General features: G+C 41.2%; 2 protein-coding genes across 2 annotated transcripts in view; one reads left to right on the top strand and one right to left on the bottom strand.

Moving 5' to 3' along the window:
* SYNE2 (spectrin repeat containing nuclear envelope protein 2) overlaps positions 1–13,548 on the bottom strand; it is a 317,234-nt gene that overhangs the window by 80,542 nt on the left and 223,144 nt on the right. The window contains 9 exon segments of the mRNA XM_032621163.1: positions 453–649; positions 3,320–3,451; positions 5,291–5,464; positions 6,823–7,023; positions 7,215–7,334; positions 8,697–8,798; positions 10,555–10,764; positions 10,889–11,041; positions 12,005–12,136. Coding sequence (XP_032477054.1) covers positions 453–649; positions 3,320–3,451; positions 5,291–5,464; positions 6,823–7,023; positions 7,215–7,334; positions 8,697–8,798; positions 10,555–10,764; positions 10,889–11,041; positions 12,005–12,136 — 1,421 coding nt within the window.
* The window catches only part of ESR2 (estrogen receptor 2), a 183,141-nt gene that overhangs the window by 137,091 nt on the left and 32,502 nt on the right, over positions 1–13,548 (top strand). The window lies entirely within an intron of this gene.

Here is a 13,548-nt window from a genome sequence, read left to right as displayed (position 1 = left end):
CTGCCGATGCAGGGGACACGGGTTCGTGCCCTGGTCAGGGAAGATCCCACATGCCACGGAGCGGCTGGGCCCGTGAGCCGTGGCCGCTGGGCCTGCGCGTCCGGAGCCTGTGCTCCGCAACGGGAGGGGCCACAGCAGTGAGAGACCCGCGTACCGAAAAAAAAAAAAAATTTTTTTGGAAGAGTGTAGGAAAGAGCAACATCATGGCATAAAGGTAACATGTGTATAATTTTATAACATAATTCCTAGTTTCCACAGGACTGTTTACACATTATCCTGAGTCTTGCAAACTAGCATCAGAGACTCTAGTTCCCATTTAGCCTGGAAGAGGGACTCAACTGCTTTAGACTGTCAAAAACCGTACAACAGGGGGACGGCACGTAAAATCTGGTTGACTGCAGAATCCCTCTGAGGTCTTTTTCTGATGCCAATCAATCCCTAAGAAACCACACCTGAGCAGATGCTTGAGAAGCGTTTGCAGTCTATGTAGTTCATGATCAATTTTTTTGTTTAGGGACAACCACTGCTCTTCCAGTTTTGCAATCTGGCCCTCTAGTTCAGGACAGCTCACGGAAACCACCAGCTGTTTGCCTTCATTCACAGTCTGGTAAAGCCGGGCATGCTTCTCATCGATGTTCCTTTTTATTTGCTAATAAAAATAAAGTCATAGAATGAATGATTTAAAAATTAAATCAGCCAGTCAATTCACAAATACTTCATGAAAAACCTACAGTAGAGGCTACTGAAGAAACAGTAACGCTCTCCAAACCCTCAAGACTCTTGCAGTCTGGCTGAACAAACATGATTAATGGATTATTAATTATCTTCCACAATGAGAGTGTCCAATGCATTTCTACTGCACAGATTATACATGCAATATAAAATGAAAATTCACAGATTTAGACCTGATCGTTACTTCTTTCACCTAGAAACTAAAAAGGTGATGGTCTACAGGGCACACTGAGCTTGCCAGAGAGGTTTTGTGTGACCTAAAGCTTATTCTGAAAATCAAGAAATTTTATATAGAAATCAAGATTTCCTATGACTCGGGGAAAACAGGAAGCTCTAGCAAGCTCCTTTGGAAGAGGTTGTTCTCCTGGGTTCTCCTCCACCACTGTCCCCACCAGCCCTCCAACTGTCCACCCACTCAGTGATCCTTATCTCCGTTCTCCTGCCTGGGCACCTGGAAGCATTTCACATTGCGGTCTAGGTATGAAGGGGATCAATAAGAAAACATTTCTTTATCACCCTTTAGACCCAAACAGTAGGGGGGAAAGCTCATTTTGAGAGTCTTCTGGATATAAGGATTCAGGAGGGAGAAGAGGATTTTAGAAGAATAAATGAAAACAACACATTGCTAATTCAATTTCATGAAAAAAAAAAAATCTTCAGAACTGTGAATGCAATGACCCCCTGAAGAGAACTCTGTCTAAAGGCAATTATCTCCTGCAGTTGGGTTCAGCTAATGACACATATCCTGACAGCTACTGAAATTTAATCTTAAAAAATAAATTATGATCAAAACAGAACATTTGCTATTTTCCAATTAGCTTAAGCTTTTTAAAAAATTAATAAAAAAGTCTACCTCCAATGCCCTTTCCACCACTCCTAGCTGCAACTCCTTCTGCCTGCCCGAGTCCACAGGCTAGAATAAAATGTCCAACATTAGTTTAAAAAAAAAAGGTTCTAATTTTCTAAGCCTTCAGTGTGAGACACTTCATCTTAAGAGCATCTCTGAGAAGTTTGGTTTTTTTTTTTTCCAAAATATCTTTTGTTACAGTTACATGGAAATGCTATTGTTTCATGGGTTGCCCTCATAACTGAGAAGTTTTAATTTTCCCATTTTATACACGGGAGTCAGACTGCACTGGTCACTCGGTCAATGAGGTGTCAACCGGCACTGGAACATGGTTTGTTCAACACCAGAGGCCATGCAACGGACTGACCCTACATTCCCGGCCCACAGACGTCCCCTGATCAAGATACACACAAACCTCTCCATGACGCAGAAGACGATAATGACCTAAGGAACGCTATCAGTGAGATGGGCTTTACTAGATTAGATATCTGTCTTCTTTTAGTCTGGCAAATGTATTTAAAAGTCTTAGAACAATTATTTTGATTTTTAAAATATTTCTAACTTAACAGAATCACAGGCTATAGTTTAAGGTATACAGCTACTCTTGGGGAAATAATCAGGCTTCTATCAGGTTGGCTAATATGAACTGTTTCTTAATATAATAAGGTTTAAAACCGATCTGTTTTCAGCTGCATTCTTTCAGCTGTTCAGGTGGTACCTTCTGCACCCCTAGACTAACAAAGAATTAAAGAGCAGCTTCCCACCCCCATAAGACTCAGCTTTATCTGAGTTCAACTCAATATGACAAAATGGCAAAGACATCCATGGCAGCTTTCAAGACACCTAGAGAGCATAACTACAGCATTCCAGCCTCTGAAAAATGTTCCTTACAGGAGCTTAAGTGCCTCCAAGGAATGGTGGGACCCTGCCAAGTATTCCATGCTTTCTTCTTCCATTTGGTCTGGTCTGGCAACAAACCTGCCTTTGAAGTTTTAAAGTTGATATATGATAGCAACCTCTAGCTGCACAACTCAGATTCTGACCACATACATTCTAAAATTAAAACTAAGTATTTTCCGTTTCTGCAGAAAATATTTAAAACTCGTTTTTATCTGTTGGTCATGTTCTTAATACCACTTGAAAACCATTTTAAGGTTTTATCTTTTCTATGGCATTGAAATTTGAGACATAGAGACTTTGATAATAACAATATCAAACATTACACAAGAAAAAATTTCAAGTTTGAAGTCTCTTTATAACGCTGGTGGCAGGTAACAGATTATTGTTTGTCTCATAGGCTATGTCCAGTCAGGGCTTCACTGTTGTCATAAAACTAAAAATATGTTCAGAGGCCCGTGGTTTACAAAGTTCTTCCCATACTTTAGCTCATGTCCACACCCACTGACATCCACCTCCAGAGACTGGTAGCACCAGCTTGATTACCTACATGCTACAGATAAAGACACTGAGGCTTAGGGACAGAAAGTTGACGAAGTGATAAGTGACAGCCAGGACTCAAACCAAGGTCCCGACCCCACGTCAGACATGTGGTTATGTCAAGAAGCCCACAAGTAAATCTGCAGTTTCCCCAAATATGTCTCACTGTGAGTTGTGTGAGGAATGATATTTCATTTCAATTCAAATCATTCACCTTCAAAGTCAAGTAATTTAGCCAAAACACAATAAAAATACAAAGTGCTACAGACAATGACTTTGACGGCTTAAGTGGAAGCAAAATACCTGATAAAATGAAATCCTTTCCATTAATCTTTCCTCCGTCTCTTCCACCAAACTCACAGAGGGCAATGTAGATACAAGGATTTCCAGGTCCTTTTCAAGAGACGCATAGTTTTCATCAAATTCTTCCCATTTCTAAAGAATTAAGAACACATGATCAGCAGGGGGCTTTTTCTAGATTAGTTCCAGATAATGACAAAATTAATCCTAAGAACAAAAATGAACTCTGAGACCGTACAAAATTAAAGCACAGATTCCAGGGGTTTCTGAGTTACAACCTACCCTAGTAAGAGCTCAGTGTCTGGTGGGAAACAACTCCACTTCCACTGCTTTGTGGAGAAGGTTTTAAAAAATCCAGTTGGTATTAGGGTTTTACGCTTGTCTCGTCAAATCGAGTAGGAAATGATAGGATTAAGTTAAAGTGATACTCTCAGCATGCACCTCTGTGGAGACCTCAGAGCCTTTCTCTTACTTGGAAAGAAAGGGGTTAACTTTGTAAAGTCTTTTTCAACAGAAGCTTCTGTTAGGCTGCTCCCAACGCTCCCTGCTCCAATCCCCAGTCCTAGGAACATTACCCAACAAACACGACCCAAACCGTTACCCTACCGTGCTGCTTGAAGAAGCTGTTTCAAAGTTATGGGCTTACGCTTCATCAGGGGAGTAACTACTGCCTTATCCTGAGTCTGCCTTGTCCTAGCTCTCTCCAGTTCCAGAGAAGCCCACCCCTAGGGTCTCAGCACTCTACAGAGCTGACTTAGGGACATGAAATCTTACCTGCTAGAAAATTAACCACCTTAGTAATTCTCACAGCTAGTGAAACAGCAGGTGACATGGCTGTTAGGGGCACTCACTGGATTCATGGAGTCCTTTTTTATTTAATTAATTTATTATTTATTTGGCTGTGCCACAGGGCATGTGGGATCTTAGTTCCCTGACCAGGGAGTAAACCTGTGCCCCCTGCAGTAGAAGCACGGAGTCTTAACCACTGGACCGCCAGGGAAGTCCCTCATGGAGTCTTTTTTTTAAATACGATGAACTATTACTATAAATATCAACTTGACACACTAACTAGAAAATTACTTTTATTAGCATAAAATTATACCATAGCTTATTATCACATTAAAAAGTTGAACACTGGAACTTTCCTGGTGGTGCAGTGGTTAGGAATCTGCCTGCCAGTGCAGGGGACATGGGTTTGATCCCTGGTCTGGGAAGATCCCACATGCTGTGGAGCAACTAAGCCCGTGCGCCACAACTACTGAGCCTGTGCTCTAGAGCCCGCGAGCCACAACTACTGAAGCCTGTGAGCCTAGAGCCCATGCTCCACAATGAGAAGCCACTGCGACGAGAAGCCCACGCTCCGCAACGAAGAGTAGCCCCCGCTCGCCGCAACTAGAGAAAGCCCGCGTGCAGCAACGAAGACTCAATGCAACCAAAAAGAAAATAAATTAAAAAAAAAAAAGTTGAATATTTCTTTATTTTTTGTTTATTTCCTTTATGTGCTAACATCCACCGTGTTTAAGAAGTTAAAGGGGAAATAAACCTTAAAATTGAGAAAGAGCTTTACGTAAGCTTAATTTTTTTCTTTGAATCGGGACAGGACTGTCATGAATCTACTTCAGCAACAGAACATCTGGGCTTGCCCTCTTCCGGATGCACAATTTCTGAACCGCTGACTATTTCACCAAGTGATCTCATTCAAGATCTCAAAGTGCTTTCCCTTTTGTTTATTTGTTCACAAACCTGGAAGGTAGAAAGATGCTGTGCCATCCCTAACCAACATATAAGAAATCTCAGCTAACATTTCATTCCGGGAGTAGCAGTCAGAGCTGGAACAGGATTCCACATTCCTCACTGCTGGTTCCCACTTAACTACTGCTTAATAATAACCAGATACTTGTTTTCAAACCTAGAGGTGATGGTTGAAAATCCAGAATTCCCGGCTTAAGTACAAAATTTATGAAAGCCACATACCTGCAATAAACTTTGCAGCTTTATTCCACACTGGTGTGACTTTTCTTCTAGTAATTTAACTTCCTTTACTTGTTCTGCCCAAACTGTCTCTTTCTTTTGCAATAAAGAAGGAAGCATTTTGTTGGAGTATGTTTGGATCAACAGCATGTCAGCAACAAGCTTCCGGAAAAAAAGCTGTGAAATGAGGAAGATTTTAATATTTATTTATTTTTACATTGTGAAAAATCTTAAAATTCAAGTTACTTCAACATGTTATAGTGTCATTTACTTTTTAATCCAAAATCCCAGGACAGCCATGTAGAGTCAAACACACGAGAAAACAAAATAAAAATTGCCTGTGTGTCCATAGTCTTTGAGTACGAATGGAATTTTAACAAATCACAAAGAAAACTTACCCTAGGTAATATTTTCCACAAAACAGTCCATATTAAAGGGCAAACATTATTAATTAGTCGATTTAAATTTCCAGTGAGATCTTCCTATATCAGTTATTCCAAGTTTTAAGAAACTTTACAAAAAGTGGTAAAGCCACTGATGTGGCTAATTAGTTTCAAGATGATAAATTGGATGCATAGCTGTGTGAGCCCAAGAAACTCACATATTCAAGAGCCGGGGGTTCCTAAACTCTGGTTCTAACTTCTACACAATAAAATAGTTAACTAAAGGGAATTCACTGATGGGGTCTATTGGGATTCTGGTTGGTAAAAGCTCCCAGAATAGCACTTTAAGACCTTTAAAGAGGAAGGCTTTCCTTCACATGTCTCTCTATTTAGAGTCGGCTGCCCCCTCTAGTTGTTTGGGGGAGACTTCTTATTAGGTGAATCCCTTCTCTTGTTCCTTGAAAAGGATACATACAAGGGTTTATAAAAGCATATATCATAAGGTCTGACACATTGTATATATCAGTTAATATATTTTCTCCTCTCCCCCGCCATCCTTTATACAGTATTTACCTCTGAATTTTTCTTAGACTAAGGTCTACTTAATCAAAAGCCTAGACTTCAGCTTACTGAAGGCAGGAACTCTGTCTTATACATTTTTATTATCAGCACTTAATTACTGCATATCTCTTGTTGATGTTCATGAGGTTTTGTTTAATGAAATGAATGGAAAACAAAAGGATTTATTGTAGCATTACGCTGGACATACATTTACGTAATTTAAATATTTCTTTTGATTTCAGTTCTCAGTAAAACCTCTCCTAACCCCCGAATTCAATTCCCTCTATTAAATGTTCTTAAAGTGTGTATGCCAAGTTTAATTTTAAATTTGTTTGAATGGCTCCTTGACAAATATGTCTTCTCAATCAACTGAAAGCTCCATAAATATTAGAAACTATGTCTGTTTTCACTCACAATCATATTCTTATGAGTTTAGCAGGGTTCCTGGTACACAGGGAGCACTGTAATAGATGTTTGTTAAAAGAATGAAGGAATGATGTAAATTTCACCAGGGAAGAAAACGGATGCTCTTAGTTCACACTCAGAAAAACTTAAAGTCTATGAAAAGGTGATCTGACCCACGTGTCTTACCTTGTGATTTTGTATTTGAGCCTGTAAGGCAACTTTACTTTTGGTTTGTTGTAAGTGGTCATGAGCAAGATTTTCCTTTCCGATATTCACCAGTTCTACCATGCCTTGCAACAAAGCATCTTGCTGGCTCTCAGTGATGAAAGGGCTGCTGAGTTTTGTGTACCTGGCTCTCAGGATTCCCCACATTCTGTCAAGTACATCCTGAAAAGAAAGAGGAGGTGTGCACAGACTTTTCCATCCAACCATGAAAATAACCCAAATGAAGAACATATCTAAATTCCCTTGGTAGAAGAAAAAAGTCTTACTCTTTACAATCATAGTAATTCACGGAGAATAAATTATAAGAGTAATACTCTTTATAATTCATAGTTCTGTTCTCTGCTCAGACATACCTCTAATTTGTAAACCTCCTGGAGTAGAACAGAAGGTAAATGAAGCCTCTCCCCTTCGTCTCTTAGTTTTGCCACTCGGCTCTCAGAGTTCTGCAGCTCCACTGTATATGCATCTGCTTTCTAAAGCGAGAGACAATACAAAAAAGTAAAACCGTTTAATAAGGAGTCTACATATTCATTTTAAAAGAATTAAACATTTTGTCTTTCTCCGGAGCTGGAATCTGGATGTTCCCTGTGGGAACAACATCCTTATAGCCGTGGAAGAGGGCCAAAGTCGAGTTATTCCCTGGAAGGCTCCCCAGTCTCCCTGTGATGAAACATCCAGGTCAGGCTCAAGGAGCAGACTCTTTCACGGGTCAGAAAGAAGGGAGCATGTACATTTGTTCCAGGACTGGCCACTTCCTTCGTGGCATCACACTCTTCTTCGTGTCTGTGGTTAAAGAGCAACCTGTTTAATGGGTTTGATTTAATATTTGGTGCTTAACCCATAGCAGACTGTGTGTGCGGTGGAGGGGTGCAGACTTAGAAAGCTAATCTTTTAGAGGCAACAGGAGAGGAGGAGATGGTCTCTTTAGACCTCAGAGAAAGGGATCTGAAACACGTGTTCGTGTGTCTGTCTCCCTCTGCCCCTGCCGAGGCTGGAGGGAAAGGGCTCCCCATGATCTAAGACTGTTACTGTGGCAGAAACCTCTGGCTTATGCAAATAAATGGGGCTAAGGCCCTTGTGTTCTACCGAAAAAAAAAAAAAAAAAAGAATTAAACAGTATAGAAAAGAATTAAGGGAAAAGTGAAAGTCCCACTTCTCTATCCTCTCCATTCTCCCCAAAGACCCACAGTTGACAGTTTGTTCCTAATGTGTTCAAAGCATGTACTGAGTAGAGGTATAGTGCACATCCTGAAACACAATAGACTGCACACATCATTGTGTTCTGCAATTTGCATTCCTCCCTTACAAGCTCCTCAGCATCTCTTCACATCAGTACAAACGTATCTGGAGCCTTTCAAACGGACATATAGTATGCCATTGTAAGGCTGCTCACTCCTTCAGCAACAGTCTGCTCTTAACGGACTTTTGGGCTATTTAGAATCTTTAATTCAAGCAGTGCAGCTAGGTCCACGCTTGAATGTTCATAAACATATTTATCTTTATGCACTTGCCTTTTTCTTTAGGATAAGTGCAAGTCCAGTACCTAGAGAAGTGCCTGAACATAGTAGGTCCTCAATTAATACTTGCTGGATAAATGGAGTGAAAGAGCTGCTGTATGCAAGAGCATTTAGGCTTAAAGTTTTGATATGTAGCCAAATGATCCCTAGATGCTGGACTAATTGGCACTCCTACAAAGAGGGTGAGGGTTTCATTTCTCAATACCCTTCCCAATACTAAACAAACTTACATTTCGGGAAGTGATTCAGAAACACAGCTTATACGCAAGACTCTCTGGTTCAAGGTTAGGTCAGTTTGAATTATTTTGACTTGATTACCTGAAGCTGTTCATCAATACTCTGGCCACTAATTTCATTCAGAGATTGTTGTAAAGATGTTTTATTCTTAATAAGTTGATCATATAATCGCTTTATTTCATTCTGTATAAAAAGATAAATGCAGGAAACAGTGAGAATCTCACTTAGGCCTTCAGTACCTTTTTAAAGATTCAGTTGTCCTTCAGTTTCTGTGCTGTAAAAAATTTCAAACATATGCCAAAATAGGAGGAACCCCTGCATTACCAACATCCATCCAGCTTCAACAATTACTGACTTGGGCCTGGTCGTCTCTCTTCTGCACCCTCCCCTGAGCTTTCTTTTTTTGTTTTTTTTTTTTTTAAATTAATTAATTAATTTTTTTTATTTATGGCTGTGTTGGGTCTTCATTACTGTGCAAGGGCTTTCTCTAGTTGTGGCAAGTGGGGGCCACTCTTCATCGCAGTGCACGGGCCTCTCACTATCGCGGCCTCTCTTGTTGCGGAGCACAGGCTCCAGACGCGCAGGCTCAGTAGTTGTGGCTCATGGGCCTAGCTGCTCCGCAGCATGTGGGATCCTCCCAGACCAGGGCTCAAACCCGTGTCCCCTGCATTAACAGGCAGATTCTCAACCACTGCGCCACCAGGGAAGCCCGTCCCCTGAGCTTTCTTGACTGTACCTAACCTTCCTTCCCTCAGATTATTTGGAAGCAAATCCCAGATACCATATTATTTCACTAGTATATGTTTCAGTATGTATTTCCTAAATGATAAAGATTCCTCCCTTTAAAAATACTACAAATCGGGCTTCCCTGGTGGCGCAGTGGTTGCGAATCCGCCTGCTGATGCAGGGGATACGGCTTCGTGCCCCGATCCGGGAAGATCTCACATGCCGCGGTGCGGCTGGGCCCATGAGCCATGGCTGCTGAACCTGCGCGTCCAGAGCCTGTGCTCCGCAACGGGAGAAGCCACAACAGTGAGAGGCCCGCGTACCACACAAACACACACGAAATACTACAAATCAATAATAATTCCTTAGTATTATTAACTATCGAGGCAGGGTTCACATTTCTCTAATTGCCTATACTTTTTCCTTTTGGCTTGTTGGAACCAGGATCTAAATGAGGTCCAATAGGCTGTAATGGATTAACAAGTGTCTTAAGTCCCTTGTCATCTGCAGTCCCCCTGCCCATCTCTCTCTTTTTTTGGTTTTTTGGATTTTTTGGTGTTGGGGTGGCGGGCTGGTCGTGGAGAAAAGCATACACACACATTCTATGCAGCTTGCCGCTGCCTGGGCCTGGCTGACTGCGTTCCCTTGGTGCCACTCAACATGTTCCTCCCTTGTGTCTATTTGACTTGGATCCTAGAGGCTTGATCAGATTCAGGTTTGATTTTATGGGCAAGACTCTTTCCTAAGTGATGTTCTGTTTCTTTTCTCTCTCATTAGATAGTTTTTAGTAGCTTCCTAACTAGTCCACCTGCCTCAAGTCTCTGCTCTAATCCCCATTAGACAACTGCCAGGTGGATCTGCCAGAAATGTACGTGGACTGTCATTCCTTTGCTCAAAAACTGTAATGGCTCCCCTTACCGAGAAATCCTGCCAGGTGATGCTCTTTAAGTGGCTGAATGTAACGCAGGAAAGAAACATTACTTTAGCTCAACCTAACAAATTCATACCCGAGAGTTTGGAAAGGACCTCACTTTCAAATGGTCTCCCACCATGAGCAGCTGAACTACCTTAAAGACCTTCATAGAAAGAGTGTCATCGCTTTCCTTAGCAATTCCCACTCATGAATGCTGCCAGGAATATGAATGAATGGAAATTAGAGGTCCATGCTACGACCTAAAACAGTGTCAAAGCAGCCAAGCGCCCAGACCCATACCTGATAACTGCGGTTATAGTCGAGGCCAGCTTTCAGGGACTTGCTCCTAGAGGCAGCTGTAGCCTGGATGTGCTCCAGGTAGATTTGGAGGTTATCAAAACAGTCAAGGAACAGGCTGGCGTTCTTGCCAAGACAAGTCATGGCTTTTGAAATATCATTCTTCTTGTCACTCATAGCTAAGCAAAGTTTTTTCAACTCAAGAGCCAGAGTCTGCAAAGTGGAGAGGAAGAAAGACACTGTGAACAAGGTCTGACCTTGAGAGGTTTCAGCTCTAGTTAACTAGTGGGCCGCCTGTGGTAATGGCCAACACATGGGCTTGATGGACGCTCCCTACCTCGTAGTGCACCTGCTGGGCACCGACATCCCCTCTCAGGAGCCAAGGGGTCTGCAGCATCTCCTCCACACTGCCCAGGCACTGACTGAGGGTCAGAAAGAGTTCAAGTAATTTCTTATCCAAATTTGCATATGCTTCTTCTGACACGTCTTCCTAAATCAAGAGGAGAAAAGGAAAAATAAAAATCACTAAGATTCCTCGCCTTCCTAAGCCTACATTTTCCCTGGTTTCCATTATAGTTTACAATTTATGTTATGCTTTTTTTTTTATAATTAGTCATTTCAAATGCATTGTGAACTAGGTAGCAGAATAAATAAATAAAATTAAGATGTTAACTCTGAGAGAAACAAGTTTAAGAAACTCAGTGTTAAAAAAAAAAAAAAAAAAAAAAAAAGAAACTCAGTGTTAGGTAGTGAATTGACTACTGAATGGAATTAAAAGGTAAATCAAAAGATGAAGGACTTCTTTAGTGGGGCCATCCAGGTGGAAGCATGGTCTCAGATAAATCACACTATCCCTCTTCCCACTGTTCTCCACCTCCCATATTTTAACATAGGAGAAAGTAGGTTAATGAAATCAAGTATGGCCTGGAGAAGGAAAAGAAGTCAAGAAACTTGAAGGATTCATTAGAAAAAGGTACAACATCTTAAAGGTAGGCATGGTACAGCCTGGTGACTGTAAGTAAATTAGGAGCCTGCCGAAGCTACTGATTACCCCAATTTGGGCTGTTTCCTGCCCTGTTCTTTGATGGGTACCTAAGCTATCCCGCACACCGCCTCAGTGTTAAGCCTACTCAAGGTTGGAAACCTTGCAGCTACTCCCTCCCTCCTCACCCTTGCAATCCCACAGCCCCACTGCAGACAGTACTAATCAATCAAGATCCTTGTTCCTGCCAATCCTGGACTCAGGTTTAGAAGCCTATGCACATGGTATTCTACACAACCACTACCAAATTTACCAGAGTCAGTAAGAGAGATATATTTGCAATTCTAGGACTCATTCCATTATGCGTCCTATTATTTGTTCAGTAAAGAAAATTACGACCAATTTACAATATCACATTTCCCCTCATTTTTGTTATTACAATGAGGAAAATATATAACATGCAGCTGCTACCTGTGTCTGAAGATTATTTGCTTCTTGACGGAGGTCTTCAAGTTGGGTGGTATAAGTTTTCAGTTCTTCAGTTGTTGGGTATCTAAAGTTATATATACTCACACTGGGTAGAACACTCATATTTGTGGCAACCTATTTGAAAAAGGGAAACCCTATTACAAACAGTTTGAGATCCTGTGAATGTTAACATAAAACATCAAAAATGCCTTAACATGCTATCTTCCAAGTTTACCTTCTTGGAAAGTGTTTTTTGTCTATCTTGTCATTTATAAGAAAAAAATAATTAAATTAAAATTTAAATATTTTGGACAGCTTTGAAAAGTCATGACAGGCTTTACACAGACACTTGAGGGTCCATTTAGATAACAAAACGAGGGGAAACAAAGTATAATTTGAAAAATAGAATAAAACCACTAATCTTTCAATTTGTAGGGATGCTATCTATCTGTTTTCCAAGGTTAGCTGTTTCTTTTCCCATTTATTGGTAGACTCCTCAGCCAACTCTTACAATAGCATACAGTCACCTCCAGGGACAGATTTGCATCTTGATTTGTTATTGAAAAGCGAAATAAGTACTGAAAATGAGCTGTGACTTCAGAAAGGAGAATGATTCAGAGTTCATTTCTTTCCCAAATTGGAAAACTAACATATATAAAGGAACAGGATGGGATGGTAGATGACTCTGCTGGGGTGGAAGGGTGGAGAACAAGGGTTGTTATTCTATTGCTGGAAAAAGAATGATATATTACATGTTATAGTGTATATGACAAGGAGAAACCAAGACTAAAATCCTACCAATGAATTTGATTCAACTTTAATTGGTCAAATAAGGTTCTTGGTAGAGTAGAAGAGAACGGAAAAGTTCCCACCAGATTGGGGAATTGGGAAACCATTGACAACCTGTGCCCCGGCAGTTTGAGTGCAAAGTTAAAGGCAGAAGCTTGATTGCTGGGAGCCACGGTGCTATTCTGCTCATGGGCTCCCTGTTTAGAGAGACATCCATCAGTAGCTGGCACAGTACGAATAAACCCTTGTAATGGCAATAATCAGGTGTGATAAGGTGTGCTGGTGAGAATACCTATAGACAGGTACCATTAGCATAGGGGCCAGCACACTGCAGATGCCAAATAATATATATATATTTTTTAATGCTTGGCTTTTAGTTATTTATTTATGGTTGTGTTGGGTCTTCATTTCTGTGCAAGGGCTTTCTCTAGTTGTGGCAAGGGGGGGGGGTCACTCTTCAGCGCGGTGCGTGGGCCTCTCACTATCGCGGGTCTCTCTTGTTGAGGAGCACAGGCTCCAGACGCGCAGGCTCAGTAGTTGTGGCTCACGGGCCCAGTTGCTCCGCGGCATGTGGGATCTTCCCAGACCAGGGCTCGAACCCGTGTCCCCTGCATTAGCAGGCAGATTCTCAACCACTGCTCCACCAGGTAAGCCCCCGAATAATATTTTGATGAATGAATGACACTCATATAGCAACGTATCATTTTCAAAGTTTTTTTTTACATATATTATTCATTCCTTTACTCATTCAACATATA

Source organism: Phocoena sinus, chromosome 2, assembly GCF_008692025.1.
Source record: "Phocoena sinus isolate mPhoSin1 chromosome 2, mPhoSin1.pri, whole genome shotgun sequence".
NCBI lineage: Eukaryota > Metazoa > Chordata > Mammalia > Artiodactyla > Phocoenidae > Phocoena > Phocoena sinus.
This window is presented reverse-complemented; position numbering and strand designations above follow the sequence as displayed.